Below are 26,491 nucleotides of genomic sequence, written 5' to 3'. Positions count from 1 at the left end.
GTCTCTCTCCAGAAATGTCTTTATGAAACTGTGTGCCCTCACTCGCTGAGGTCTCAGCAAACCTCAGGATCACTGGACAGACCAGCTTTTCTTTTTAACACTGGAAAAACTTACTGGTTCAGCCATCCCTTACTCACAGATATTTATTTTCCTAAGCCCTCACTTTCTGTTTAAACTCTGTAACCCACAAAGGCACTTTCCCTTGCCCAACACTCACTCTCAAACAAGCCGCTTGGTCGTCCACCGATGGGTGGCTATCCTAACGGACACACCTCCTTGCCTTTGGACTGTTTACCCACCACCTGCCTGTCTCCCTAGCCACTGAGACACACAATGAAATCAAATGGGTACGTTCCACAATCTTAAAAGCCTTGCAATAACATCGCTTGGTGTATGCTGAGAATTTCTGAATATGCCAGCAGCGTGGACTCTGGTTTTCCAAAATAAAAAGTGGCTAGCCCAGGCCTGTTGGCTCAGGGGTAGAGCGTTGGCCAGGCATGTGCAAGTCCCAGGTTCAATTCCCAGAACACACAGGAGAGGCACTCATCTGCTTCTCCACCCCTCCCCCTTTCACTTCTCTCTCTCTCTTTCTCTCTCTCTCTTCCCTACATACAGCCATGGCTCCATTGGAGCGAGTTGGCCCCAGGTATTGAGGATGGCTCTGTGGTCTCTGCCTCAGGCACTAAAAAGAGCTTGGTTGCTGAGCTATGAGCAGTGCCCCCAGATGAACAGAGCATCGCCCCCTAGTGAGTTTGCCAGGTGGATCTTGGTCAGGACACATGTGGGAGTCTGTCTCTGCCTCCCACCTCCCCCATAAAATATAAAATAAAATAAAATAGGCTAATAAAAAAAATTTAAAAGAAAACCTCTGCTTTTTCATGTAGTACTTTAAACACCCCAAAGCTTGAAATCAAGATCAGAAAGTTCAAATTGATTAATACTGAAATTACTAAACTGTCAAAAAAACTGCTGATGTCGTAAACAAAAGTTGTCAACAGCCACTAAGGATTCATTAAAAGTAAATTTATTGTTTGTTTTTTTCCTGAAAAAACTGTGCAACCTGTGCTTCTCAAGCCATTTTTGAATCTGGTTTGTTGTTCATCTTCTCGGGCTTCAGTTTGGCAAGGCTGAACGAGAGACACGGTACAGACATACAGTTAGTACGGACGGGAAAGCGGAGGAGCAACAGAGCATGCACCTGCTCTTCTCTCAACAGCCCACACACGGTAGTCCACCCACATGGTGTGTTTTGATATCCGATTGTGGGCACTGCATACTTCAAATGAGTCTGTCCTAAAAAGGGAAAGACAGCAGTCTATCTGGTATCATCAACTCAGCCAGGTTTCAAACTAAATTATCTTATTTCCTTGTAGAGAACTGAATTAAAACAATGTTGCAGGGAATGTGGCCATCCTCTGAAATGTAACTGGAGGATTCCATTTTAATAAAGGCAGTGTTGTAACATTACTTTTGCCTTAATTTCCACTGTGGTCAGCTCTCAGCTCTCACATGTGGACACCAGCGCAGGTCAACCTGAGAGCACAGTAGGTCAGCGTGAAGAACCTTCTGTCTTAGATGCATACAATTCCAGGGCATTCAAATGATAATACTTCTGATTTTTTTTTTCAGGGAAGGCCATATCAGATTGCACTTACTCCAGGTCTGAAACAAAGGGGGACTACGTAATTTTAAATGCTTACTATCTTGTTGATTATTTCAAGTTGGAGATGCAACGAAGGCAGAAACATGGTGCTCAATAATGCTGCTGTTTTCATTTAAAAATGAACTTGTTTAAAATATTACACAATAGATCTCTCTTCTAAAACACAGACTTACTTCCCTCATAGTTGACAATTTTGTACAATAGCAGAAGTCTTGGAAACGTATGGTAATTGGTTTGAACAGCCAAGCATCTGAGAATTAAGCATAGACAGAATAAACCTTCTAGCTGTCCCTGCCCTGCACTTGGAACTCAGAATGATTCCGTGAGCAAGTTGTGTTTAGCTGTTCAGCCAGCACACGCAGCTTTCTGAGATGTGAAGCCACTTCGATTAAGGCAATCAGAACTCCTGACATGCATCAGGAGAGCTTGTGTGCACAGGGAGAAATTCACACCAAAAGGCCACACTTTCCATTTGCTATTTGATCCCTTACAGATTTAAAACACCCATTAAGGCAACTTTGCACTTTATACACTCTATAATTTGTACACAGAAGAGGGACTCACATGATATAACATTCTTTTCTATAGTTGTTTATCAATACTTAAATCATTTTTATGACTACCGTTCAAAGTCACTGCTGTACCAGTGAATTAAATACCTGCTCAAGGTGCTACGTTTTCCCTTCAGTAGGGTTCTCAAAATATGGTCCATCTATCTGACCCTCATCAAACTTAACCAAAAACCACAGACACCCTAGAGACAGAAATAAAGCGTGTGGTTTTGTGGAGTTTTTTGGGAAGGGCTGCAGGGAGAGAGCATCCTCTGAGCTAATCTTTGAAGGAAAACACTTCATTACCTTCTCCAGCAACTAGAGAAAAACCTCCTACGCTATACTCCCAACATCTAATGTCCTTTACTCTTAAACCTACTCTTTGTTATCTGAGACAAAATCACAACACACACTTGTGCACAAACACACACGCTCACACATCCCTGCTCTGCAGTTCAAGCCAATACCAGGCAAGCCACACCTGAGTCTCCCCTCAAACTGCTCCAGGGAACGCATATGTGCATATACATTCTTATTAAGCTCTTTAAAAACAACACTGCTGAGAAAATCCCATCCCATCTAAATGAACAGAGAGAAAGAGACTAATTCTAAAATCTTACTATATATTCCCTATGTCATTAAAATAAACAAAGAAAGAAAAGAATCAACCTGAGAGTCTGTTCGTCTCAAATCATCGTATCCAGCAAGTATGGAAGGCAGTCTCCCCTGTCCTGAGAAACCTAACAGTGCTGTGGTAGACTTCTCATCCTAAGGAGCTGTAGTAATGGAAGTCAGTAAGGACTGACAGCCAAGAGTAAAACAAAAAGCTGATTTTATGCTTAATAAGTTACTTTCAACTCATCTCTGAGGAGTAGTATTGGGTAAGTTTCAACCATTTCCCAAAGGGATGAGTACCAGTCTGCAGGTAGGAAGAAGACAGCCATGACCAAGAGAAGTGGGCAAGACAGAAGAAGTCTGCTTAACACATCATTATATTCTCCACATGGTGCTGAGGGGAAGCCAAACTTGCTGCCCCGAAATATACCCCCCCCCCTTTAAAGAGAGAGAGACAGGAAGGGAGGTAGAGAGAGATGAGAAGCATCAACTCATAGTTGCAGCACTTTAGTTGTTCACTGACTGCTTCTCATACCTGCCTTGGTGTGTGTGGGGGGGTACGGCTCAAGTCAGTGATCTTGGGCTTCAAGCCAGTGACCTTTGGGCTCAAGCCACTGTCCTTGGGATCATGTCATATCAACGATCTTGTGCTCAAGCTGGCAACCCAATGCTTAAGCATGCAAGCCTGTGCTCAAGCCAGCAACTTCGGGGTTCTAAACCGGGGACCTCAGTGTCCTGGGTCCACTGTGTCATTGCAGGTTCAGGCCAAAATATGCTCTTTTCTTTAAAGATATTATTTTAAGCTGTTTATTTATTTATTTATATTTTACTTATTCATTTTTAGAGAGAGAGAAAGAGAAAAAGAGAGAAGGTGAAGGAGTAGGAAGCATCAACTCCCATATGTGCCTTGACTGGGCAAGTCCAGGGTTTTAAACCAGCAACCTTAGCGTTCCAGGTCGACACTTTATCCACTGCGCCAGCACAGGTCAAGTGAAGTTGGTTATTTTTAAGGAATGAAAGGCTCAGGAAAAACCTTTGATTTTCCCCCCAACTGCCTAACAGCATTTATATAGAGAACCTGCTCTAGGAAGGGAGCACCCATCACAGAGAACTATATTTTAATATGAACTAGTTAGTGTGAGAGACAGGGAGGAACCCAGCAAGGCCCATTTGGTCAAAGTAATCAAATAACTAGGAAGTATTTTCTAAAACTTTTTTTTTTTTTTTTTAATTTTTCGCGAGAGGAGGGGAAGCAGAGACAGACTCCTGCATGCTACCCGACTGGGATCCACCCAGCAAGCCCACTAGGGGGTGATGCTCTGCCCATCTGGGCCCTTGCTCAGCTACAACCAGAGACAGTTTTTAGTGCCTGAGGCAGAGGCAATGGAGCCCATCCTCAGCACCTGAGGCCAACTTGCTCTAATCAAGACACAGCTGCAGGAGGGGAAGAGAAGAGGGAGAGAGAAAGGAGAGAGGGAGAAAGAGAAGCAAGAGGGGGAGGAGTGGAGAAGCAGATGGTCACTTCTCCTGTGTGTCCTGACCAGGAATTGAACCTGGGACATCCACATGCCAGGCTGATGATCTACCACTGAGCCAGCCAGCTAGGGCCTACAGAATTTATTTTTAGTAACCATTATATTTAACAACTGGTTGGCCAATCTCTAAAAATTGTACAACTGGTTTCACAAGCAAATGTGGGCCGGTTCTAACAAACCACGGGTATGTCACGTACCCAGAGAAGTACAGACCTCTCTGATGCTAACAGCCATTCTTAGTACTGGAGGAATATAAACTCAGTTTTTAGAAAAACTCTTCAGCCCCAACACCTAAACACAGAAGTTGATTTTCAGGACTACACAGGCCTTCAAAGTTATAAATGGGTCCACTTCTTTATCACAGGACTGGTTATAGAGATCAGCTATACTGTTTGATCTAGGAAAAACCATCCAGTGTATTTCACAGAGCTTTTAGCAAAAAGGGGTTTGGCTGTGTGGTCCTTCAGGGTCCCTTGGAAGTTATATACATTTTCCCATGGCCCCTACACTCTCCTCTCCTCTTTGTGGGAGAAAAACTCTACCACAGGGCCTCTCTGATTCTGGAGTTACAAGTTACAAAAAAAAATAAAGTTATAATTAAAATGACTTATAATTTACAAAGTAATTGATAAGACAAACAGAAGTCTGCTCCTTATCTATTGTAGTCCAGGAGAACAAAGCACTGTGTCTATCAGGTAAATGCTAACTCAGGGGTCGGGAACCTTTTTGTCTGAGAGAGCCATGAACGCCACATATTTTAAAATGTAATTCCCTGAGAGCCATACAACAACTGTGTATGTTACGCATTATCCAATAAAAATTTGGTGTTGTCCCAGAGGACAGCTGTGATTGGATCCAGCCACCCGCAACCATGAACATGAGCGGTAGGAAATGAATGGATTGTAATACATGAGAATGTTTTATATTTTTAACGTGTTTTTTTTTTATTAAATATTTGTCTGTGAGCCAGATGCAGCCATCAAAAGAGCCACATCTGCCTCGTGAGCCATAGGTTCCCGACCCCTGTGCTAACTGATCAAAGGAAACAAACAAGCCATTAGCTTCCAATAAGACTTCAGGAGAAACCCTGGCAATGAGACTGGGCTCCCATGGGTTCTGTCCATTTTGGGGGAGGTTTGCTTCACTTGCATAGTCTCTAATTTCAAGAACTCAGCAGTACAGATTCCTCATGTTCAACTTAGAGGCAACCACCTTCTTCCCATGTGTCTGTGGGTGCCTGCTTGTGAGCTGTTGGTCTGCACACAGGGAACGAAAGCCCCCGGGCTGACACAGGCACTGAAATAAGGGAACAATTAGAGCCTTTCACCCCAGTGTTCAAGAAACATGAAATATCATGAAAAACTAAAAGATGAACTAGCTGAAATGCATGCAGGAGGATCCGTCCATAAACAAGAAAAACTTACGTACAACTAGGAAAATCCCAATGTTTTGAAGCCCTGGAGATGGAAGTCCAACTGTATTTCAGTGAAAGCTGACTGGGCTGATAGGCCAAGTAGTGTGCTATCTCCCTCTATAGCTCCTTCTATGCACTGGACTTAGCCAGACACCTACAGGACACACCTGTCGTGTTGTGCAGCCTGTATGCTGGGCCCTGCGTCTTCAACTTGGTGGCTTGACATATCTATAACTCCTGGAGTTACTGAGGTCAATCTCAGGATCACCAATTTAAAAAAAAAACATTCTATGAAAATAAAAACATATTCTGATGTTCAATTTAAAAAAGTTAAAAGGAAGAGATTCGTAATGTAGGATGACTACTTTTTGAAGAGTCAAGTGACTTTGTTGTATGTACTCAAATGTAAACCATCATCATGATATGTTTAAGGGCTTAATTTATGGAACAATTCAGTAATCTTTATATTGTACATTAAATAGCTGAACATTATAAATCAACTTAAATGAACATTTATGGAAGCGCTGCAGTGTAACTTCTGAACAACTTATCACCTTTACTGTGCAGCAGAAATCTGCACAGAATGATATGCTAAGTAATCCTAGAATATAATTTAGGGACACAAAAACTGCTGTCAGAAAACAGCCAGAGACTCCATTTAACAAAATTGCTAAAGGTTGAAGTCACATATATTAAATTAATCCCTATTTGTATGATGTTTTTATTAGAAATGCTTTTAATGAACCTCTAAATGCCACCGCTAACTTGAGCTCTACTTTAAATTTAAATAATAAACGATTGTTCACACTCACAAAGGAACAAACACTGCTTCAAGAGCCCTTTGTCCCCATGGGTCTGTGACTGAAATGCCCGGCTAACAGACAGATTTGTCCACCTTCTGCTCACCAGTCACTGCGACAGTTGGCAAGGTGTCAACTCTAAGACTGCTAAAGGAGTTCCACATAATGGAAGTAGAAACCTTAAGAAGGCAAACATGAAGAAACTAAGACTGGACACTAGAAAACAATTCAGGTTACCCCCAAAGATAATGTTTCCAAAGTCTGTGCTTTCAGTATTTCTTATTAATCATGTATATATAGGCTGAGAAATGATCTGGTTTGGGTTGGTGAAAGACTTACCTGAACATGTCGCCCAGACCCTTCAGCATTCCCTTCTTGGCTTTCATCTTATCCTTTTCCTTCTCTCTGTCTTTTTTCTTCTCCTTTCCAGTTTTCTCCTTCCTCCTGTTAGCCTTATCTCCTTTCTCTCGGTTCCCATTCATGTGTCTCTCCAGAGAATGTGAAGGCTGGTCACTGGCTGTGGACACAGACTCTCTCCCTGACCTTGAGCTTTCCTCTGTGTCTTCTTCCACTTGGAAGAAAAAAACAAGAAAAAACAAAAACAGATAAGGAATACAGTGAGCCACAAAAACAAAGATAAGGAAGCTAGGCCCTGTCCTGTTAGCTCAGTCAGTTAAGAGCATCATCCCAAAACAAGAAGGTTATGCGTTCAATCTCTGGTCAGGGCTCACACAGGAAACAGCCAATGAATACACATCTGAACGGAATATCAAACGAATGCTTCTCTTCTCCCTTCCTCCCTCTGTCTCTAAAATAAATAAAGACAGAAAAATATTAAGCCCTGACCAGATAGCTTAGCTGGTTGGAGCCTCATCCTGGAGCGCGGAGGTTGCCAGTTTGATTCCCCAGTCAGGGCACACGCAGGAGCAGCTCCATGTTCCTGTCTCTCTCTATATTAATTAATTAAGAATAAAAATAAGTAATGAAGCTAAACTGTATGTGAGGGTCTTCTTTCCTCACATTTTCTACTGTATTGTCCTGCCACCGCCATGGGTTGCAGTGCTGTTCAATCCTGTGTGGCATTAAAAAGGACTCCATGACGTAAATGATCATTATGCACATGTTTGTCCTTAGGGGCAGAGGACATGCCAACAGACAGAAGCATCTTCCCCGTCGGGAGCTGGTTCCCCCAGGGTGACACCCTACTTGTCACAGAGCATATACTGCGGCAGGAACTGGCTGGCCCTCATTGCAGCACAGACCCATAGGGTCCTGCTTACTGTCTCTGCAAAATGAAAAGAAAACACACAGCCCCTCCCTGTGTGTTTCCCCTCCCCACTGGGTACAGTGAAGTGGATCTACTCCCCTCATTAAGATCTTAACAGATGCCATCCTCTCATTATAACAACAATGTCACTGCAGGCTCCCCAATTTGTCCTCTGATGATTTCTGCACCCCGAAAACTGGATCTTCCCAGCCTCTGAGTTGCTAAATAAGGCCAACATCACAAGGAGATGGTTCTATGTGTTCTAACCCTACATAAGTTTGCACAGCACTATACCCACTGGCAGGTAAACAGAGGTGGGCAGAGCCATGAAAATGTGTGATTCGATAACTTCATACTCCTCCGAATGCTGTGGATAAAAGCTCTGAGTAATAATAACAAGATTCCATCTTTGGAACCAATATTTCATGAAGATATGACCCAATACCCCAAACTGTTTGCATTTGAACAAATGACAAGTAACTAGAGTGGGTTTCCACTATCAAAAAAAGACTCAGAATTTATATATTAAGTGGGAAGCAATAGATGCAAATATATGTATTTTAATTTTTCCATTGTTTTCAGAAAGAGAGAGAGAGAGAGAGGAAGGGAGGGAGAGAGAGAGAGAGAGAAGCATCAACTTGTTGCCCAACTAAGTTATTGCATTTTGTTCTGAGCTCACTGACTGCCTCTTGTAGGTACCCTGATCAGGGATTGAACCCACAACCTCAGCACACCAGGATGATGCTCCATCCACTGAACCACCCAGCCAGGACCTAGATGCACATATTAACAACCAGTCTTATAACATATATTCTGAGATTAATTGCCTGAAAGTTGGGGCTATGAGTTATCCCTTGCATTCTGAGGCCATTTTTATTTTTCTACATCAACAAATAAAGTATGAATCAATATTTTTTAAGGTTCTTCTAGTATAGAACCAAATAAAACAGGCCTCTTCCTAAACTTTTACAAAGAGCAGAAGTCGAATCACTGTTGCCTCACTACCAGCAAGGGACACTCAGGTTGGCAATACACTCTATCAAGAGTATAAGAAGACATGCACTACCCTGGCTGGTTGGCTCAGTGGTAGAGCATTGGCCTGGCGTGCAGAAGTCCCGGGTTCGGTTCCCGGCCAGGGCACACAGGAGAAACGCCCATCTGCTTCTCCACCCCTCCCCCTCTCCTTCCTCTCTGTCTCTCTCTTCCCCTCCCACAGCCGAGGCTCCACTGGAGCAAAGATGGCCCAGGCGCTGGGGATGGCTCCTCGGCCTCTGCCCCAGGCACTAGAGTGGCTCTGGTCGCAACACAGCGACACCCTGGAGGGGCAGAGCATCGCCCCCTGGTGGGCGTGCCGGGTGGATCCCGGTCAGGCGCATGCATGCGGGAGTCTGTCTGACTGTCTCTCCCGGTTTCCGGCTTCAGAAAAATACAGGAAAAAAAAAAAAAGAGTATAAGAAGACATTAAAACAAACTCAGTATCTAAATGTTTGTTCCTAAACCCTCACACACATGAGAAGAGACTATAAAATGATGACATGACTACAACCAGGTAAGCTTTTTTTTTTAATACTAGCTATCTACTATAATACTAAAAAGAAAAAGAAAGAAAAGGTATAAAATTCTTTTTTTTCCAGAGAGAGAAGGGGGGAGGGGCAGAAAGCATCAACTCCCATATGTGTCTTGACCAGGCAAGCCCAGGGTTTTAACCAGTAATCTCAGTGTTCTAGCTCGATGCTTTATCCATTGCACCACAACAGGTCTAGAATTCTTTTGGTTGACACATCTGGTGAAAGACAAGCCAACCTATTTCCCATTCTAGCCAGTCATACCCTAGGTCCAGCCAAAGAGTAAAAACACCAAGTCTAAATCTAGGCCAGGAACTCTGTAGGTTATATAGACCAACTTTTCCGCTAAATGCTGAGTAAACAGAAAATTTGAAAATTCTCAGACTGGAAATGTTTCTACTATTATACAGTTGTTCTTTAGCAAGACCTTCTAGTTTGGATTGCTAGATTCAATGCTTCATACAGCGTGGATGTCAGTCATCCATCATCCAGTCACTACGCAGTCTGCCCACAAGATAACCACAGCAGCCAGAAATCCGTTTCAGAAACTTATTGTCAACCCTGCATGGTCACTGAACACTGTGACTTGTGGCTCACACTGATGAAATCACTCCAGAAGCAAGGTCACGGGACCGTGGCTCTAGGATGGGCTAGTGACCATAGAAATGACTTCTGAAAAGTGGAGTTCCGTTGGCAACAGGCTATCTCATTGTGAGCCACTCTCCTCTTCCAAGGAACATGGTAGGTGTTTTCTGTTTGTTTTTTTAACTTGCTTCTTTTCCTCTTGGTCAGTTAATATATAAATAGGAATTGTACAGGTTAGAGGAAGCCAGTGACAACAGCCAGATGGCCATTGCTAGTGACAATCTGCAGCCTTACAGATAAATGCTTCGTTAAAGTTTTGCCTTGGCCAGTTGGCTCAGTGGCAGAGCATCAGCCTGGCTTGTGCAAATCCCAGGTTCGATTTCCAGCCAGGGAACACACGAGAAGCGTCCATCTGCTTCTCCACCCATCCCCTTGTCCTTTCTCTCTATCTCTCTCTTCCCCTCCCACAGCCAAGGCTCCATGGGAGCAAGGCTGGCCTGGGCACTGAGGACGGCTCCATGGCCTCCACCTCAGTGCTAGAATTGCACTGACTGCAGCGGAGCAAAGCCCCAGAGAGGCCAAGCATCTCTCCCTGGTGGGCATGGCAAGTGGATCCTGGTCGGGCACATGCGGGATTCTGTCTGCCTCCCCTCCTCCTGCTTCTCACTTTGGAAAAATATAAATAAATAAATAAATAAATAATAAATAAAAAGGCTGTAAGGTTTCGTGATCTGCAGAGACCCTGACCTGCTGGCCCAATGGCTTGCTAATTATGTGAAGCCTTTTCAAATGACAGCCCCCCCACAAGGACAAAGAAGGTAAATATAGCATTAGTAGAGCTGCAGCAACCTGTCAGGACTCTGACATGGCTGCGCCTGCTTACCACTGCCTCAACTCTTTGAAAATAGGTGTGGCCTCAACTTTGAGATAGTTTACCAAATCACCATAGAAAATGATTCTCAACAGCGGTAGAGTGTCGGTCTGGCATGTGGAAGCCCCGGGTTCGATTCCTGGCCAGGGCACACAGAAGAAGAGCCCATCTGCTTCTCCACCCTTCCCCCTCTCCTTTCTCTCTGTCTATCTCTTCCCCTTCTGCAGCCAAGGCTCCATTGGAGCAAAGTTGGCCCGGGCTCTGAGGATGGCTCCATGGCCTCTGCCTCACTCTGCCTCAGGTGCTAGCATAGCTCTGGTTGCAATGGAACAATGCCCCAGATGGGCAGAGCATCACCCCCTGGTGGGAAAGCTGGGTGGATCCCAGTCGGGTGCATGCGGGAGTCTGCCTGACTGCCTCCCTGCTTTTCACTTCAGAAAAATACAAAAACAAACAAAAACAATTCTCAAAAGCTCTTAGGAGCTATGAACCTAGGTCTCTCAGTACACTAAAGTTAAACAGATGGATGCTAGTGGATTTTCTAAAATTCCTAATGTGCTAAACTTCTTCCACTATAATTCCACAGCTCTTTTTTTGTTTTTGATTTTTTTTGCATTTCTCTGAAGCCGGACACAGGGAGGCAGTCAGACAGACTCCCGCATGTGCCCGACTGGGATCCACCCGGCACGCCCACCAGGGGGCGATGCTCTGCCCATCTCGGGCATCACTCTGTCGCAACCAGAGCCACTCTAGCGCCTGGGGCAGAGGCCAAGCAGCCATCCCCAGCGCCCGGGCCAACTTTGCTCCAATGGAGCCTCGGCTGTGGGAGGGGAAGAGAGAGACAGAGAGGAAAGAGAGGGGGAGGGGTGGAGAAGCAGATGGATGCCTCTCCTGTGTTCCCTGGCCGGGAATCGAACCCGGGACTTCAGCACGTCAGGCCAACGCTCTACCACTGAGCCAACCGGACAGGGCTCCACAGCTCTTTGTACAAACTCTTACCATTGCACTTCTCATACAGATGTCTGCCGCCCTTCCTGAGTGGTTGTTAAAATGAAAGTGTACTGGTAAACCTGACTGGTGACTTTATCCCAACCAAACAAGCACTGATCCATTCTCTGGGGATCACCATCCCTCTCGCTTCAGAACAATGCCTACTCTCCTCTCATCAAACCTGGCCCAGAAGGCCCACTTACAGCTGACCCTTGAATAACACGGGGCTCAAGGGTCCCAATCTCAACCCAGTTGAAAATCCACAGGTAACTTTGAACTCCACAGAAACTTAACTACTCATAACCTAACTGTTTCAACTGAAGCCTTATGGCTAACATACGCAGTCCATTAACACGTCCTTTGTATAGTATATTTTGTGTAATACATACTGTATTCTTATAATAAGGTAAAAGAAAGAAAAGAAAATCTCGTTAAGAAAATCAAAAGAGAAAATACGCTCAGAATACTGCATGTATTTACCAAAAACTACCCACGTAGAAGGGGACCTGAGCAGTTGAAGCTCACGCTGTTTGAGGATCAACTGTTCCCGATTTGGCTCTCACCAGTTTCTGGTATATTTGTGTGCCATTGTTGTTAGTGCTCGATGTGTCGCCTAATGGATGGCACAACCACCATCAAGTGTCTAAACCTACAAACAAAAAAGGGAGCCCAGCAGATGTAAACAAGCTGCCTTCTACCCAGTCGTCACCATAGCTCATGAATGAACTGTCAGAGGTCTGCCTGTTCGCTGTCGCGTGGCTGGCAGCTGTACGTGGGCATACGTCTGCTCTTGGCTCAGGACCAGGAGAAAGGCAGGCCCTTCCCCGTGAACTATGCTGAAGGCGTATTTGTTGCCAATTACTTTCATAGTCATAATAATTTTCTGGAGTCTATAATACTATTTTTTTCCTAAATTGTGTGAAACAGAGAAAATTAGTCATAAATCATGTATTAACTTTGGGTTTTGTAAACTCATTTTCTAGAAATAAAAAAGATATTAGCTCACTCCTGCCACAAGTGAATAGACTACTGCAGATCATACTTGCCACATTAGAGAATTGTGCGGGCTTGTTTTGAACATTCTAATTTAGATCAAACGTTATCACAGAAATTCTTTGGAGGGTGCTCTGATTTCACTTATCCCTTTGATGCCAACTAATTCAAGATATTTTGCAATATGTAGCTTTGTATGTACAAAACATAAGATGTTCTTTTAAAATATCACATATATAGGCTTCAAACTCTAAAATAATTTGACAGGAAAAAATGCAAGATTACTTTGGTTTTAAAAACAAATAAATTCATTACGCATGCTTAATTTAAAAAATATATGTGTACATGCATGTGTATACACAAGATCACTGACCTCAGTTAGTTTATTTTAAAGGTTTAAAGTCAATATTTGTACATTTAATACCAGCTTTATAATAAAGTACAACTCAAAACTAAATAAATAACTTAAAATAAATAAATAAAAATTTTAAGTAAGAAAAGTACTGAGAATATATTAGCAGCAGACGGCTTGATCTAATGTGTCCATGCAGTAAATTACAGTGCAAGAACTATTCACAAACCCACATTTAGTTAATTTACTATTTAAAATGGTATATAAATTTAATATTTTTCTCTTTAATTTTTCTCATTTGTACAGATTATTTGCTTTCTTTTTGCAGACAGCCTAAATAAAGAAAGATGATTATCTCCTTCCAAACAAATAGAAGTTTCTACTTTTGATGAACGTTTATGCCTATGCACTGAACTATAAGCTATTTTACAAAGCAATTACCTGTAAAGATAGATACTCTAGTTTCTTTTAAAGAAGGTATAATGTAAAGCTGCGTATTTCTCTTGAACATACCATAGTCATTCTACAATTAAGATATACCTAATTACCATGTTTTCAACAAATACAAATAAAGCTCAATTAAAATTCTAGTCAGTGCAACAAATTAAGCTACTCAATTCTGCATGGTATCCTGTTAGGACTGAGTCACCAAGAAGTTTAGAAAAAAATTGGGCACTCACACATTAATGATTATGGAGAAAATTATTTTAGGTTTCAATTGAAACTCCAAGTTCTGGACCTTAAGTATTTCTATTTAGTCATCACAAACATTTTATTGTCAAAGGTTAATGCTAAGCCCCATGGCCACTGGTCTTTTTTTCCCACCATTGAGAAGCAATGCTACTGTTGATCTCTGCTGGTTGCTCACTTCTTATTATTCCTAATGGATCCCTGATTGTGTTCAGAATGCAATCTAGCTCAAGAAAAGGAAGATGAAGAAAAAGAACAGCGAGAGATACAGATGGTGTCAAATAACAGGATCTGCTATTAATCCTGGACTGATGAGTTCCTGGCAATGGAAGAACTCAGCTCTTTCAGAACACTTAAAAAAAGAAAAGCCCACACATACAAAGCTGGCATGAAATATGAAGAATTAAGAAGCTTTTACACTAACATATGGGATGGAAATAATAACTGACCATGAGAGGAAACAAAGATATGAAAGAATCGGGTGACATTCATCAGTGGCATTACAGAGGTTTTACCAACTGGAGAAAGTTCAAGATGATTCCTAAGACATTCTATTTTAAACATGCATTTATTTTATTAAACACACATACACACACACACACCTCAGTTTAGTTGGGTTGGGAGTGTGTCAGAGGAGAAAAACAATATGATCATCCTCCCCCAAAATGTAATGCTTAGTACCAAAGACCATTCTTCACTGCTACTCTGCATTCTAAACTTCTCTAAAATGCTTATGAAGATATTGGTACAGCCTGACCAGGCGATGGCGCAGTGGATAGAGCATTGGACTGGGATGTGGAGGACCCAGGTTCGAGACCCCAAGGTCGCCAGCTTGAGCGCGGGCTCAACTGGTTTGAGCAAAGCTCACCAGCTTGGACCCAAAGTCGCTGGCTCGAGCAAGGAGTTACTCAGTTTGCTGTAGCCCCATGGTCAAGGCACATATGAGAAAGCAATCAATGAACAACTAACAAAAAACTGATAATTAGTGCTTCTCATCTCTCTCTGTTCCAGTCTGTCTGTCCCTATCTATCCCTCTCTCTGACTCTCTCTCTGCCTCTATATAAAAAAAAAAAAAAGATATTGGTAGAATGTTACCTCCATCATCCCACCTTTCCAAGCGAGTGCTGTAGCAAGTATAAGGACGGTTACACTCAGTTTCCTGAACCCTTGCAAATTTGCTTTTGGTGTGCAATTGATTTTTATATGCAATGACTGTCCATAATGGATACTGTTTCCAGTTTGTAGGGACAATGTCTATTGACACTGAAGCCTTTCCTTTTAACAGAGACTGGACAGGTTACATAATCAAAATGGCAACATTCATAATTACCCTGCTGTTGAAACTGCCCTAAAATTTTATTTTAATAAAGGAGTGAGCTTGGTGTCAAATATATGTTGTAACAATATACAGAATATTATTGAGAGTGTCAAGAAAAGACATGCCAGGTCACTGCTACGACATTTTTTAAGTGGAAAACAAAGGAAAATAATAACAACCGACACGTGCCAATGGGATCAGAAAGTGAACGGTCAGCGGTGCCCTAGTTGAGTATTTATGGAGAATTCATAGGGACTGATCCCTCAAGGACAATGCTCTTGAGCCCTACGCCACACAATCCACATTGGGGCATCCACGGAAATCTTTTGTTATTAAAAAAATTCTATATAATCAATTAAGACTTGAGAAAGTCAACCTAGAAAACCAGATTGTTTAGAAAAGAAGTTTTTAAAAAAGGGAGAAGATATTGTATTGCACATATGCCAAAGGGCCAGTCAGAGGGCAGTGAGAAGATACGGCCCCCCAGCCCGAAAATATCACGGAAGCCTGGGGGCTGGGCAAATAAGAATGTGATCACGGGGGCTCACTCAGCCAATCCATAGAGAGCAGGGCTGGCGAGGAGACCCTCACAATGACCTCAGACGTGACAGAATGAGCACATGGGCTAGACTGGGCAGAAGTGGAATGAGATTTCACGAGGGAGGGGAGAGGAAGAGAACTTGGTAATGAACTTGGTAACTCAGTGAGATATAACTATCCATTTTTGAACCTGGAAGTGAAATGACACACAAGCGTCGCCGTCCATCTCTGCGCATGAGATGCTAAGTGTGAGCAAGCAGCCCCTTGCTTTCCTCTGGCACCTCCAAGCACCACTCCTCATCTGGATTCTTACGCTGTCATCACATAACAGATCATTTTGTTACCAATGCTGCTGCTTCCATCCATCCAAGCCCTGATAACCCACTCTCAATCTCATGGCCCCAACAATCATACCTTTTACTTGAAATTCTTCAAATGCTCTTTAAGGTCCTTAAGAGTGAAATACAAATAACTTAAAAAGCATATTTTCTCTGATCTGTTCTCTGCCTACACCTCACATCCCGTTCGCCACCATGCCTCCACTTGCACTGCACATGACAACCGAACAGAAGTGCGGCTATCCAGAGACAGCCCTCTTTCCCTGTTCTGCCTTCCATCTGCTCCCTGTGCACCCTGCGGAAGATCGCTTGAGCCCCAGTCCTCCCTCAGCCAATATTTCTTCTGGGAGGCCTCCCCCTCCCCCTCCACTTTAATTCTGCAGAGGCTGTGAGTACCATACCCTCTGCTGCCACGGTCACCTGTGCACTACAGTGGCTCTCACTGCACTGAGTCTCAGTGTCCCTTTGTTTATCCACCGGGTGAGCCGCCCTGACCCCTCCAGGGTTTACTGCCTAAGTATCAGATTCTAGGTGCCACGACTCGTTGAAGCACACAAACAATTTTAAAGTGCTTTAAATGTAATAGGCTTTCCTATTTTGGAAGTTTAATAGTATTGAAAAATCACAAGACCGAGAATCAGAATTATTCCATGAATCATTTTCAAAATAAGACCTTGCTCAATGATTTAAATACTTTTCTTCTTAACAAGAAAATGGTTTAAATGAGGAATCTGCAATTCTAACACTTCAGATGTTCTTTGTGCCTTTGACTTCAGTTACTTCTCACAAGCACATGGAATATAACGTTCACGCTGCAGTCAGAAACTTCCGAAAATTAATTGAAGCTCCTTTTCTTAAATTGCAGCTAATATTTAAGTATACAAATTGGCATAAACTGATAGAATAAGTCACTCTTTTTTTTTTTTTTTCATTTTTCATTTTTCTGAAGCTGGAAACGGGGAGAGACAGTCAGACAGACTCCCGCATGCGCCCGACCGGGATCCACCCGGCACGCCCACCAGGGGCGACGCTCTGCCCACCAGGGGGCGACGCTCTGCCCATCCTGGGCGTCGCCATGTTGCGACCAGAGCCACTCTAGCGCCTGAGGCAGAGGCCACAGAGCCATCCCCAGCGCCCGGGCCATCTTTGCTCCAATGGAGCCTTGGCTGCGGGAGGGGAAGAGAGAGACAGAGAGGAAAGTGCGGCGAAGGGGTGGAGAAGCAAATGGGCGCTTCTCCTGTGTGCCCTGGCCGGGAATCGAACCCGGGTCCTCTGCACGCTAGGCCGACGCTCTACCGCTGAGCCAACCGGCCAGGGCGGAATAAGTCACTCTTAATCCTAGCAGTTCAGAAAAAAAATTTTTTTAAGATCAATATCCAGTTATCCATTAAAATAGTAACCACAGAGAAATCTTCTACCAAGCTCTTTGATTTTGATACCCCTGTCCTGAATTCTTCCAGTTACCTGCTGCAATCCTAGGGTTCCGTCTAAGATAAAATTAGACTTAGTTTTCATTATTTCTGCTCAGAGAGGCAGTAAGAAAAAATGGCTAGAAGTGGACAGAATGCGGAGCAGAAAAACTGAGAAATCCAATGCAATATGCTATTTTGGAGCTAATAAAACAAGCAATAATTCTCCTAGAAACTCTCATATTAGCTGATTTACCAATGTAAATTTAGTGGCTTGAAATCTTATTCTGCTCACCCAAGTTATGTATAGTGTAGAGCAAATGCTTTTTCCTTATCTCCTAGTAAAAGAACTATTAAGAAAGTGGGCCATCCTGGCCGGATAACTCGGTTGTTAAAGAGTGTCAGCCTGTGCACAAAAGTTGCTGGTTCAATCCCCGGTCAGGGCACATACAAGAACAGATCACTGTTCCTGACTTTCTCTCTCTCTCTCTTTCTGTCCCATTCCTCTCTCTCTAAAGTCAATAAATCTCTTGTGAATAAATGATGAAAAGAAAGTAGGCAAGCTACTCAAAAGCAATCTGTCTCTGTTTTCACATTTAAAATTCCAAACTACATACCTCTTAAAATCTATAAGTACAATTAATAGATAGCATTTGGTTTTGTTGTGTTTCACCTCCTTGATCCCAACAAAAAGCTGTTACTACACTGATAGTAAGACTTACAATTTGGCAACATTTAACAGAAAAAAAAACCCAGAATCATATAATTTTCAAAAGGAAAACAAAGAAATATTATTGCATGGATTATCTTGGTAGCAACAGAGACTGATTTACTATGGGGGATACAAAAGCCACCTGCTGAGAGACAGGCATGGTATGTAATTTGCATAGAAGAGGTAGCAGATTGTGGATGCCCTGACCTGTCAAACACAGGTAGAACTTTGGAGATAATGGGTCCCAGAGTACAAAGCTCCGTCTTGATCCAGACAGACACAAGACACAGGGAGGCCAGATGGGTTGAACACAAGACAAAAACGTCGGCTTCTGCCATCTCCGCGGGGGAGAATGTGTTACAGAAGATGACAGATACTAGATGTCACATGGATGCTGCCCCAGTCTGGCAGTGCCCAGTGCAGTGCCAACACTGACTTCCACACTACTGAGAAGAGGCCAGTCTAAGGAGAGCCACTGGGGAGGTACTCAACCCCAGTGACGAGAGCAATCCACGGTGCCGTGCCTAAGACGTGAGGGGAGAGAAACAGGTCCGCCTGTCCACACCACCAGCCTGGCTTCCTCCTCATGCTGCTTCTCAACCACAGCCCCGCCCTCTCCCAGCATTTCCAGGGTGACCTGACTGCATCCCTACAGGACAGCCTGGACAACCAACAGATTGTTTGCTCAGACAGTAGTCCTGCAGTCTGCACAGCCTGGGACAGCACCCTCTGCCACAGACAATGGCAGACAGGACATGGGCAAACAGCAAGGGGCAGCGTGGCAAAGGCCAGGATGCAGGAGCCCAGCAGAAACACGAGCGCAGAGCCCAGGGAGGCAGAGTGACAGGAAGTGTGCCGGGAGAATCCACAGCCAGACTTCAGAACTCCAGGAAGAGGGGTGACAGCAAATATTTTCTCAGGACTAGAGCCACAGGACATCTTTCTATATCTAATCCCATGAAAGGGTGACAGGCTGATGACCACCAACAGTAACACAAGCCTCGACAGATAGCGAACATATGTTTTATATACCATATGTGACATATACATATATAAGATATATGTATATATATTTTTAGAAAAAGTTTGGTCCTGGCCAGTTGGCTCAGTGGATAGAGCATCAGCCCAGTGTGCAGAAGTCCCAGGTTCGATCCCCAGTCAGGGCACACACGCAAAGCGACCATCTGCTTTTCCCACCTCTCTCTCCCCCTTCTCTCTATCTTCTCTTCCCGCAGCCAGTGGCTCAAATGGTTCTGCATGGACACAGAAACTGAGGATAGCTCGGTTGGTCCGAGCATCAGCACCAGACAGGGTTGCTGGGTGGATCCCGGTTGGGGTGTATGTGGGAGCCTGTCTATCTCCCCTCCTCTCATTTAAAAAAAAAAGAAAAAAAAAAGAAAAACAAACTTTGTTGAGTCTCGAGGTCAAGCGAGCACAGGTACAATATGGGATGTAAACAGGAACGGCAGAGAGTTGTGACCGTCTGCTTCCTCTGCATATAGAGTGATTCTCTCCCCCTCCCCCTGCTCATTCCCTCCACTTCAGGAACACATGGTGCCCATTAAGAGGGTGCTTGCCTACTGTAACAATTACCCACTGAAGTCTGACTGCCCAGCCCTGTGCTGGGTTCTGCAGGAGTTAAACACACACGCTGGTGTTTCCCCGCAGGGACCTTACAGAGCTGACAGGAGGGCACGCAGGGTCTGGGGAGGTAACTGGACACTGCTCGAAGAGCCATGGCATGTGAACTAGCCAGCAAACGACCTTTCATTGAAAGTAAAATTTACAAAGGACCACAGTGCATTAGAAGGGATTTTAAAAGCCCGCAGCTGTCCGGACAGAGCGGTGGTGACCATGTGGTGGGGGCAGAGGGAGCTCACAGCTTCCGCAGAGGTCCCCTCGCTCAGCCTCTGCTGGCTGCCTGGTCCCGAAACCACGGGGCTGCCCTCCCGACCAGACATCACCACACATCATCTGAAAATCAGGAGCCTCACTGTCCAAATCTCCAGTTTAACAAATGAGAAAATTAAATCTCAAGGATTTTAAGTGGTTTTGACCAAAATCCCAAACTGGTGGAAGACTGTGGATAAAGACACACGTTGTCCAAACCCCAGGTCTATTTCGACTCCGCTCTCCGATTCACACTGCACATCTCTGTATAGCAGCTGCCCTTCATGGCCCACCCAACGTTCAGTGGACTAGTCTGAAAAGAAATGAAACCAGGACTTCAGCCTGACCTGTGGTGGCATAGCGGATAAAGCCTCGACCTGGAATGCTGAAGTCACCAGTTTGAAACCTCAGGTTTGCCTGGTCAAGGCACATATGAGAAGCAACTATATATATATAAATAAATATATATATTTATATATATATATTTATTTATATATATATATATTCTTTTGTATTTTTCTGAAGCTAGAAATCGGGAGAGACAGAGAGACTCCCGCATGCGCCCGACCGGGATCCACCCGGCACACCCACCAGGGGGCGACGCTCTGCCCACCAGGGGGTGATGCTCTGCCCCTCCTGGGCATCGCTCTGTTGTGACCAGAGCCACTCTAGCGCCTGGGGCAGAGACCAAGCAGCCATCCCCAGCGCCCGGGCCATCTTTGCTCCAATGGAGCCTCGGCTACGGGACGGGAAGAGAGAGACAGAGAGGAAGGAGAGGGGGAAGGGTGGAGAAGCAGATGAGCGCTTCTCCTGTGTGCCCTGGCTGGGAATCGAACCCGGGACTTCTGCATGCCAGGCCGACGCTCTACCACTGAGCCAACCGGCCAGGGACGAGAAGCAACTATTATGAGTTGATGCTTCCAGATCTTCCCCCACTTACACACACTCTCTCTCTCTCTTTCTCACTCTCTGCTCCCTAAATTCAATAAATAAAATCTTAAGTAAAATAAAATCAGGGCCTTGGCCGGTTGGCTCAGTGGTACAGCATCAGACCAGCGTGTGGAAGTCCCGGGTTCAATTCCTGGTCAGGACACACAGGAGAAGCGACCATCTGCTTTTCCACCCCTCCCCTCCACCTTCCCTCTCCCTCTCTCTCTCTCTCTCTCTCTCTCTCTCTCTCTTCCTCCTCCTGGTTTTAGTGCATCAGCGCTGAGGATGGCTCCTGAAAACGGTTCCATGGAGCCTCTGCCTCAGGTGCTAAAAATAACTCAGTTGCAAGCTGGCCCCAGATGGGCAGAACATCAGCACCAGATGGGGGTTGCCGGGTAGATCCCAGTCAGGGCTCATGTGGGAGTCTGTCTCTCCATCTCCCTTTCTCTCACTTGGAAAAAGAAGAAAATAAAATAAACCTTATAAAATAAAATAAAATCAGGACTTTGAAAAACACGGAACTTTGTACTGTGAGGGGGTTCATGTCACCATAGTCACCACCAGCTCTTGTCTAGAATTTCACTTCGGGCTCCCAAATGGTCATTAGGTTATTCACTTTGTTGTTGCTCCTGGTGTTGTTGTTGGTCTTGATGATTGTTTGATGAATGAGCTTTAATATAATATTCTTAAGTATGTTATTTCCAATTTGAAAAGGAAACTAAGTTTATACAGGGACACATTTAGATGTCTACACTGGTGGGAAGCTCCCTATAGGATTAAGAATATGCCCTAAGGAATCTGTCCACTGATGACTTAAAATGAGTAACATATGTGAAAAAATAAAACTGCCATTTGTAAGGGAATCTAAAATAACATTTTAACCAGAAGAGCTTCAGAAGCACCAAGTATTACAGATGCTTAGGAAACAAATACTGAGGGGCCAACAACTACATCTCCTATTAAATACACACCCAGGGCAGACAGAGGCAAAATCTATAGGTCATAGGGTTCCAACCCCAGCCGGGCTGCACAAGACATGTCTGGTTAGGGCGGTAAGGAACTGTGAGTACAATAGGAGGAAACTCAAGAAGGCTGAAAGCTTCTATGACTCAGAGTCTTGGAGATGAGGCTTGGCAGCAAAAATAGGAAACGTTCTTCATCTGGCAAGAACAGGCTGCATGCGCTTGAGATCACTGGCTGGCGGGAGTGAAAAATCAGTCCAGATTTAGACAAAGAACTGTAAGGCGAAGAGGCTACAGCCATGGTGTCTCTGAGGCTTGCTTTGCCTGTTCCATTATGACAGCAATATTCCCCTTCCCAACACGTGACATGACACAAGAAAGAAATCACGTAGTTTTCCTTTAACTCTGCTCAGATGAGATTTCTATTCAACACTCTTCTTCCTCACCAAAATTTTCCTTACCCGTGTGGGAGGGATGGGATCCACCCAAAAGTTAAACAGCAAGTAATTTACAAACCAGTTCCATTATCTCTGGTCTCTGCTGTGACTTTAAGCTATGGTGACTCCAAATTTTCTTACAATGGTTCGATAGTCAGATTTGAAGTTAAAAAACTAAAATGTAAATCAGGAGTTATGAAAAAGCTAATCAACAGTTTTTACTATTAAGAATTCCTGAGCCCTTTCTCTTCTATGCAAATAGACTAGTAGAGTTTTTTCTTTACATTTAAAAAAAATTTTATGTACTGATTTTTAGAGAGAGAAAGGGAGACAGAAAGAAACATCAGTTTGTTGTTCTATGTATTCAGACATTGACTGGTTGATTCTTATCTGTTCCCTGAATGGAGACTGACCCTGCAACCTTGGTGCAGCAGGACAATGCTTTAAACAGCTGAACTACCCAGCCAGGACCCAGTTTTCCCTTATTTTTAAACTGAATGGTTATATGTATACCATAAATTATTACTAGATAATTCTCTGAAGCATACATTTGTACATACTTATAAATGTTAATTTTTTCTCCATATACTTTGGAAAACATATTGTTCATATTAACGTTTGACTTTTCATTATGTTGGCTTAAAATATTTTTCAATTTGGAAGCGCACAACATATCTTGCTAACTCAGTTCAAGAAAAGAGTAATTCATAAATACAACAGAAATATGGTTTCGAAATCACAGATTATTGTCTACGCCATAACACCATGAACACACCCAATCTGATCTGATCTCTAAATTATGGATTATTACATAGCACTCCTGGGAGACATCACATCATACACATACTGTATAGCAGTGGTTCTCAAACACTTTGGTCTCAGGATGTCTTTATGCTCCTAAGCTATTAAGAACTCAAAATTTAAAAAATGATGTGGATTATAACTATCAATATCTACTGAATTAAAACTAAGAAAGTTTAAACATATTTATTGCTTTATAAAAAATAAATTTTGTTAGCAGAAATTATATTTTTAGAGAACAGTAACTGCTTTTTAAAATAGTGAGAACTATGTTATATTTTATCAAATCTCTTTGAAACGGCGCTAAAAAGACAGATTCTTCTATCTGTTCTACATTCAGCCTGCTGCAATATCACAACATGTGGCCTCTAGAAAATCCCTACAGTATACATGTGAGAGGTGAGAATACAAAGGTAAATAAGATATAGTTATTATGATGATGATGAAAATCACTCAGACTTCCCTGTGGAGGGTCCTAGGAACGGCCAGGGCTCCCCAGAGCCCACTGTAAGACACCACCACGTTACAGACCTGTTTGTCACTACTTCTTCTGATGTAATACACTTACATGTCTCCATGCCTTCATCATCGTCATCCAGGGTGGGTTTGTCGTAAGATTTGTCAATGGCGGCACGGAAGCTCTCGTTGCATCCCCGCCCTCTGATTATCCGTGGCCGTGGCCGATGGAATGGAATGTCCCCATTCAACGTCACCTCAGCAACTGCTGTCTGAAGGCTTTCTAAGGAGCTAGACTTCTTCAGACCCAGAGATGGGCCCACATCTCTGCTGGGGGAACCTTGAAGTTTACACAAACAAAACCTTAGTTAGAATCAGTGATGAAATGTATACTCCTGAACATTTACAAATTATGGGGGGAAAAAACAGGACCTTCAACAAATGGATGAAAAGGTATATTAAAAAATAAAGTAATAGTACCTAGTTTTTATTTTTCTCAAATATATATTAAATTTTGTCGATTTTCTTTATTTTCAGGAGGAAAACCTTTATAAACATTAAGTTATCCATTTCCATTTTTAGCTCAATGGGTGAAATCTTTGTCAAATCATTTCCTCTATGTTCTGTAAATGATCTAAAAGGACAGGAATAACCCCGAAGCTGACTTGCAGACCAGAAATAAGGAGGCTTAGGTAAGCCATCAAGAGTAAGCTTTCTAATTAATTGAAATAAATTTTGACAGTTCAAAATTATTTTTTCACAGAAGTTAAACTTTCATATCAATGAGCTTTATCAAGTCCCTTCCTTTCTGATTCAAGTGCGGTTCACACAATTCATAAGTAAGGAGAGCCCAAAAGGCCACACGTCACCAACACCATCACAGTACCCTGACACCAGGAAGAATCCTAATTCTGGGCAACGTGAACACTCTGTGGGATGAACAATACAAGATTTGAACAGAAACCAACAATATACTTCAGCACCCTCTCTAGAGAGAGGGAAAGGAGGAGAGACTGAAGAGCTGACAGGAGGACTCAGACCTCCAGGCCTGGGAATAGTATCTGCTTGAGACACAAGATTTAACAATTACCAAAAAAATTTCAGAAGATGGCAGGGAAGAATTCAGGGAATTAAAAATTTGGCTCATCTCTTGAGAGTCTAAAGCAGAAAGACCTAAAATAATATGAATAGGCAATGGAAATAGATTTCGTTCTCTAGAAAAGACAGGGTCATCCATCACTGCCCAACCTGGGACTCAGTAATAGATAAATTTAGACTCCAGATGACTGAAATACCAGCTTTGTGCCACCACTTGGGAAGTCCATGTTACAGACTAGTTCTCCACTGATCCTATTAAAAAGGCACATGCAAAAGCCCTGGCCAGCTGGCTCAGTGGTAGAGTGTTGGCCCAGCGTGTGGAAGTCTTGGGTTCGATTCTTGGCCAGGGCACACAGGAGAAGCACCCATCTGCTTCTCCACCCCTCCCCCTCTCCTTCCTCTCTATCTCTCTCTTCCCCTCCTGCAGCCAAGGCTCCACTGGAACAAAGTTGGCCTGGGCACTGAGGACGGCTCCATGGCCTCTGCCTCAGGCGCTAGAATGTCTCTGGTTGCAACAGAGCAATGCCCCAGATAGGCAGAGCATCGCCCCCTGGTGGGCATGCCGGGTGGATCTCAGCCAGGCACATGCAGGAGACTGTCTCTCTGCCTCCCTGCTTCTCGTTTCAGAAATATTAAAAAAAAAAAAGGGAATAAAAAGGCACATGAAAAAAGATGAGAGGGTAGGAGAAGCTAGGGAGTTTGTCTCTACATGGGGTCATCAGCCCATACATTGATCAATAGTTAAGAAGTCACCTTGGTACATTATCGCCGAAAAGACACATGATTATAACATGGGCTTCCCATGGCTCAGAAAAATTAAATTGAGAGAGACAAAACAAGAAGTATCTTTTTAAGGTTCCTTTCCATTCCATCTTTCACATAATTTTCACAATGAGGTAGCAGTTTTAAGTTTGGGTCACTATGTTAAAAATGTAACACAGGCAGAAAGACAAATGATTTCAATGAAGAAATAATATTCCATAAATTACTGTGCTTGGGAGAGAAAGATGATTTATTTTACTTCACATATGGATTATTTCATGACAAAAATTCACATAAGCTTTTCTTTCGAGGATGGTCAATACCACTTTTTCTCTTGATAGCACTATAATGTTTGAGTTCTAAATACCAAGAAAAGTCATGGCACAGGAGATGATAAATCAGTTTTGTTCCAAATCACTAAATAGAAAAGTAAGAAAGCAAGGAACCAAAGAGAATGGGAAAAGATTATTCCCAGGCAGAGACCTCTACCGTTGTGTGTCCTATAATGAGCACTGGGGAGATCTTTCTTTGAGTAAATCATGCCTACCAATTCCAGTAACTTACCAGCTGCATTTGTATTCTATAAACATTGATAAGGCAAATATTTGGTGACTTCTTGGATTCATAAAGGACATGTGGATGGATAGAGGGGTGGGCAAAATTAGGTTCATAGTTGTCATGATGGTTACACCAGCTTTATTAACTCAACAAGAATAAACTCTGAAAAAAATAAATACACTGTTTCACCTGCTTATAACTGTAAGTCTACTTTTGCCAACCCCTCAATATGTGTATGTATGTGTGCATATATGTATGTATGTATATGTGTGTTCATAGATTCTTTCTGTCTCTTATTTATCTGCAATAAAGATTTCATGCTTCTAGTAAAGATGATCATAAAAACATCCTCTTCGTTAAGCTTTTCTTTATGAAAGGTTAGACAAAAT

The 26,491-nt window shown here is 43.2% G+C and overlaps 1 protein-coding gene across 9 annotated transcripts in view; it reads right to left on the bottom strand.

The window, feature by feature from the left end:
* The window catches only part of PARD3 (par-3 family cell polarity regulator), a 733,297-nt gene that overhangs the window by 248,392 nt on the left and 458,414 nt on the right, over positions 1-26,491 (bottom strand). For 7 of the 9 annotated variants that reach the window (XM_066281087.1, XM_066281085.1, XM_066281090.1 and 4 more), the window contains 2 exons: positions 23,797-24,024; positions 6,918-7,149 (listed from right to left, as the gene is read on the bottom strand). In XM_066281087.1, coding sequence (XP_066137184.1) covers positions 6,918-7,149; positions 23,797-24,024 — 460 coding nt within the window. Of the gene's footprint in view, positions 1-1,008; positions 1,128-6,917; positions 7,150-23,796; positions 24,025-26,491 lie in introns of those variants that run through there. The other 2 variants (XM_066281093.1, XM_066281094.1) reach the window with 1 other exon arrangement.

Source organism: Saccopteryx bilineata, chromosome 5 (assembly GCF_036850765.1).
Source record: "Saccopteryx bilineata isolate mSacBil1 chromosome 5, mSacBil1_pri_phased_curated, whole genome shotgun sequence".
In the NCBI taxonomy this organism is placed as follows: Eukaryota; Metazoa; Chordata; class Mammalia; order Chiroptera; family Emballonuridae; genus Saccopteryx; species Saccopteryx bilineata.
Note: the sequence above shows the minus strand (reverse complement) of the source record. Positions and strands in the feature narration are given on the sequence as shown.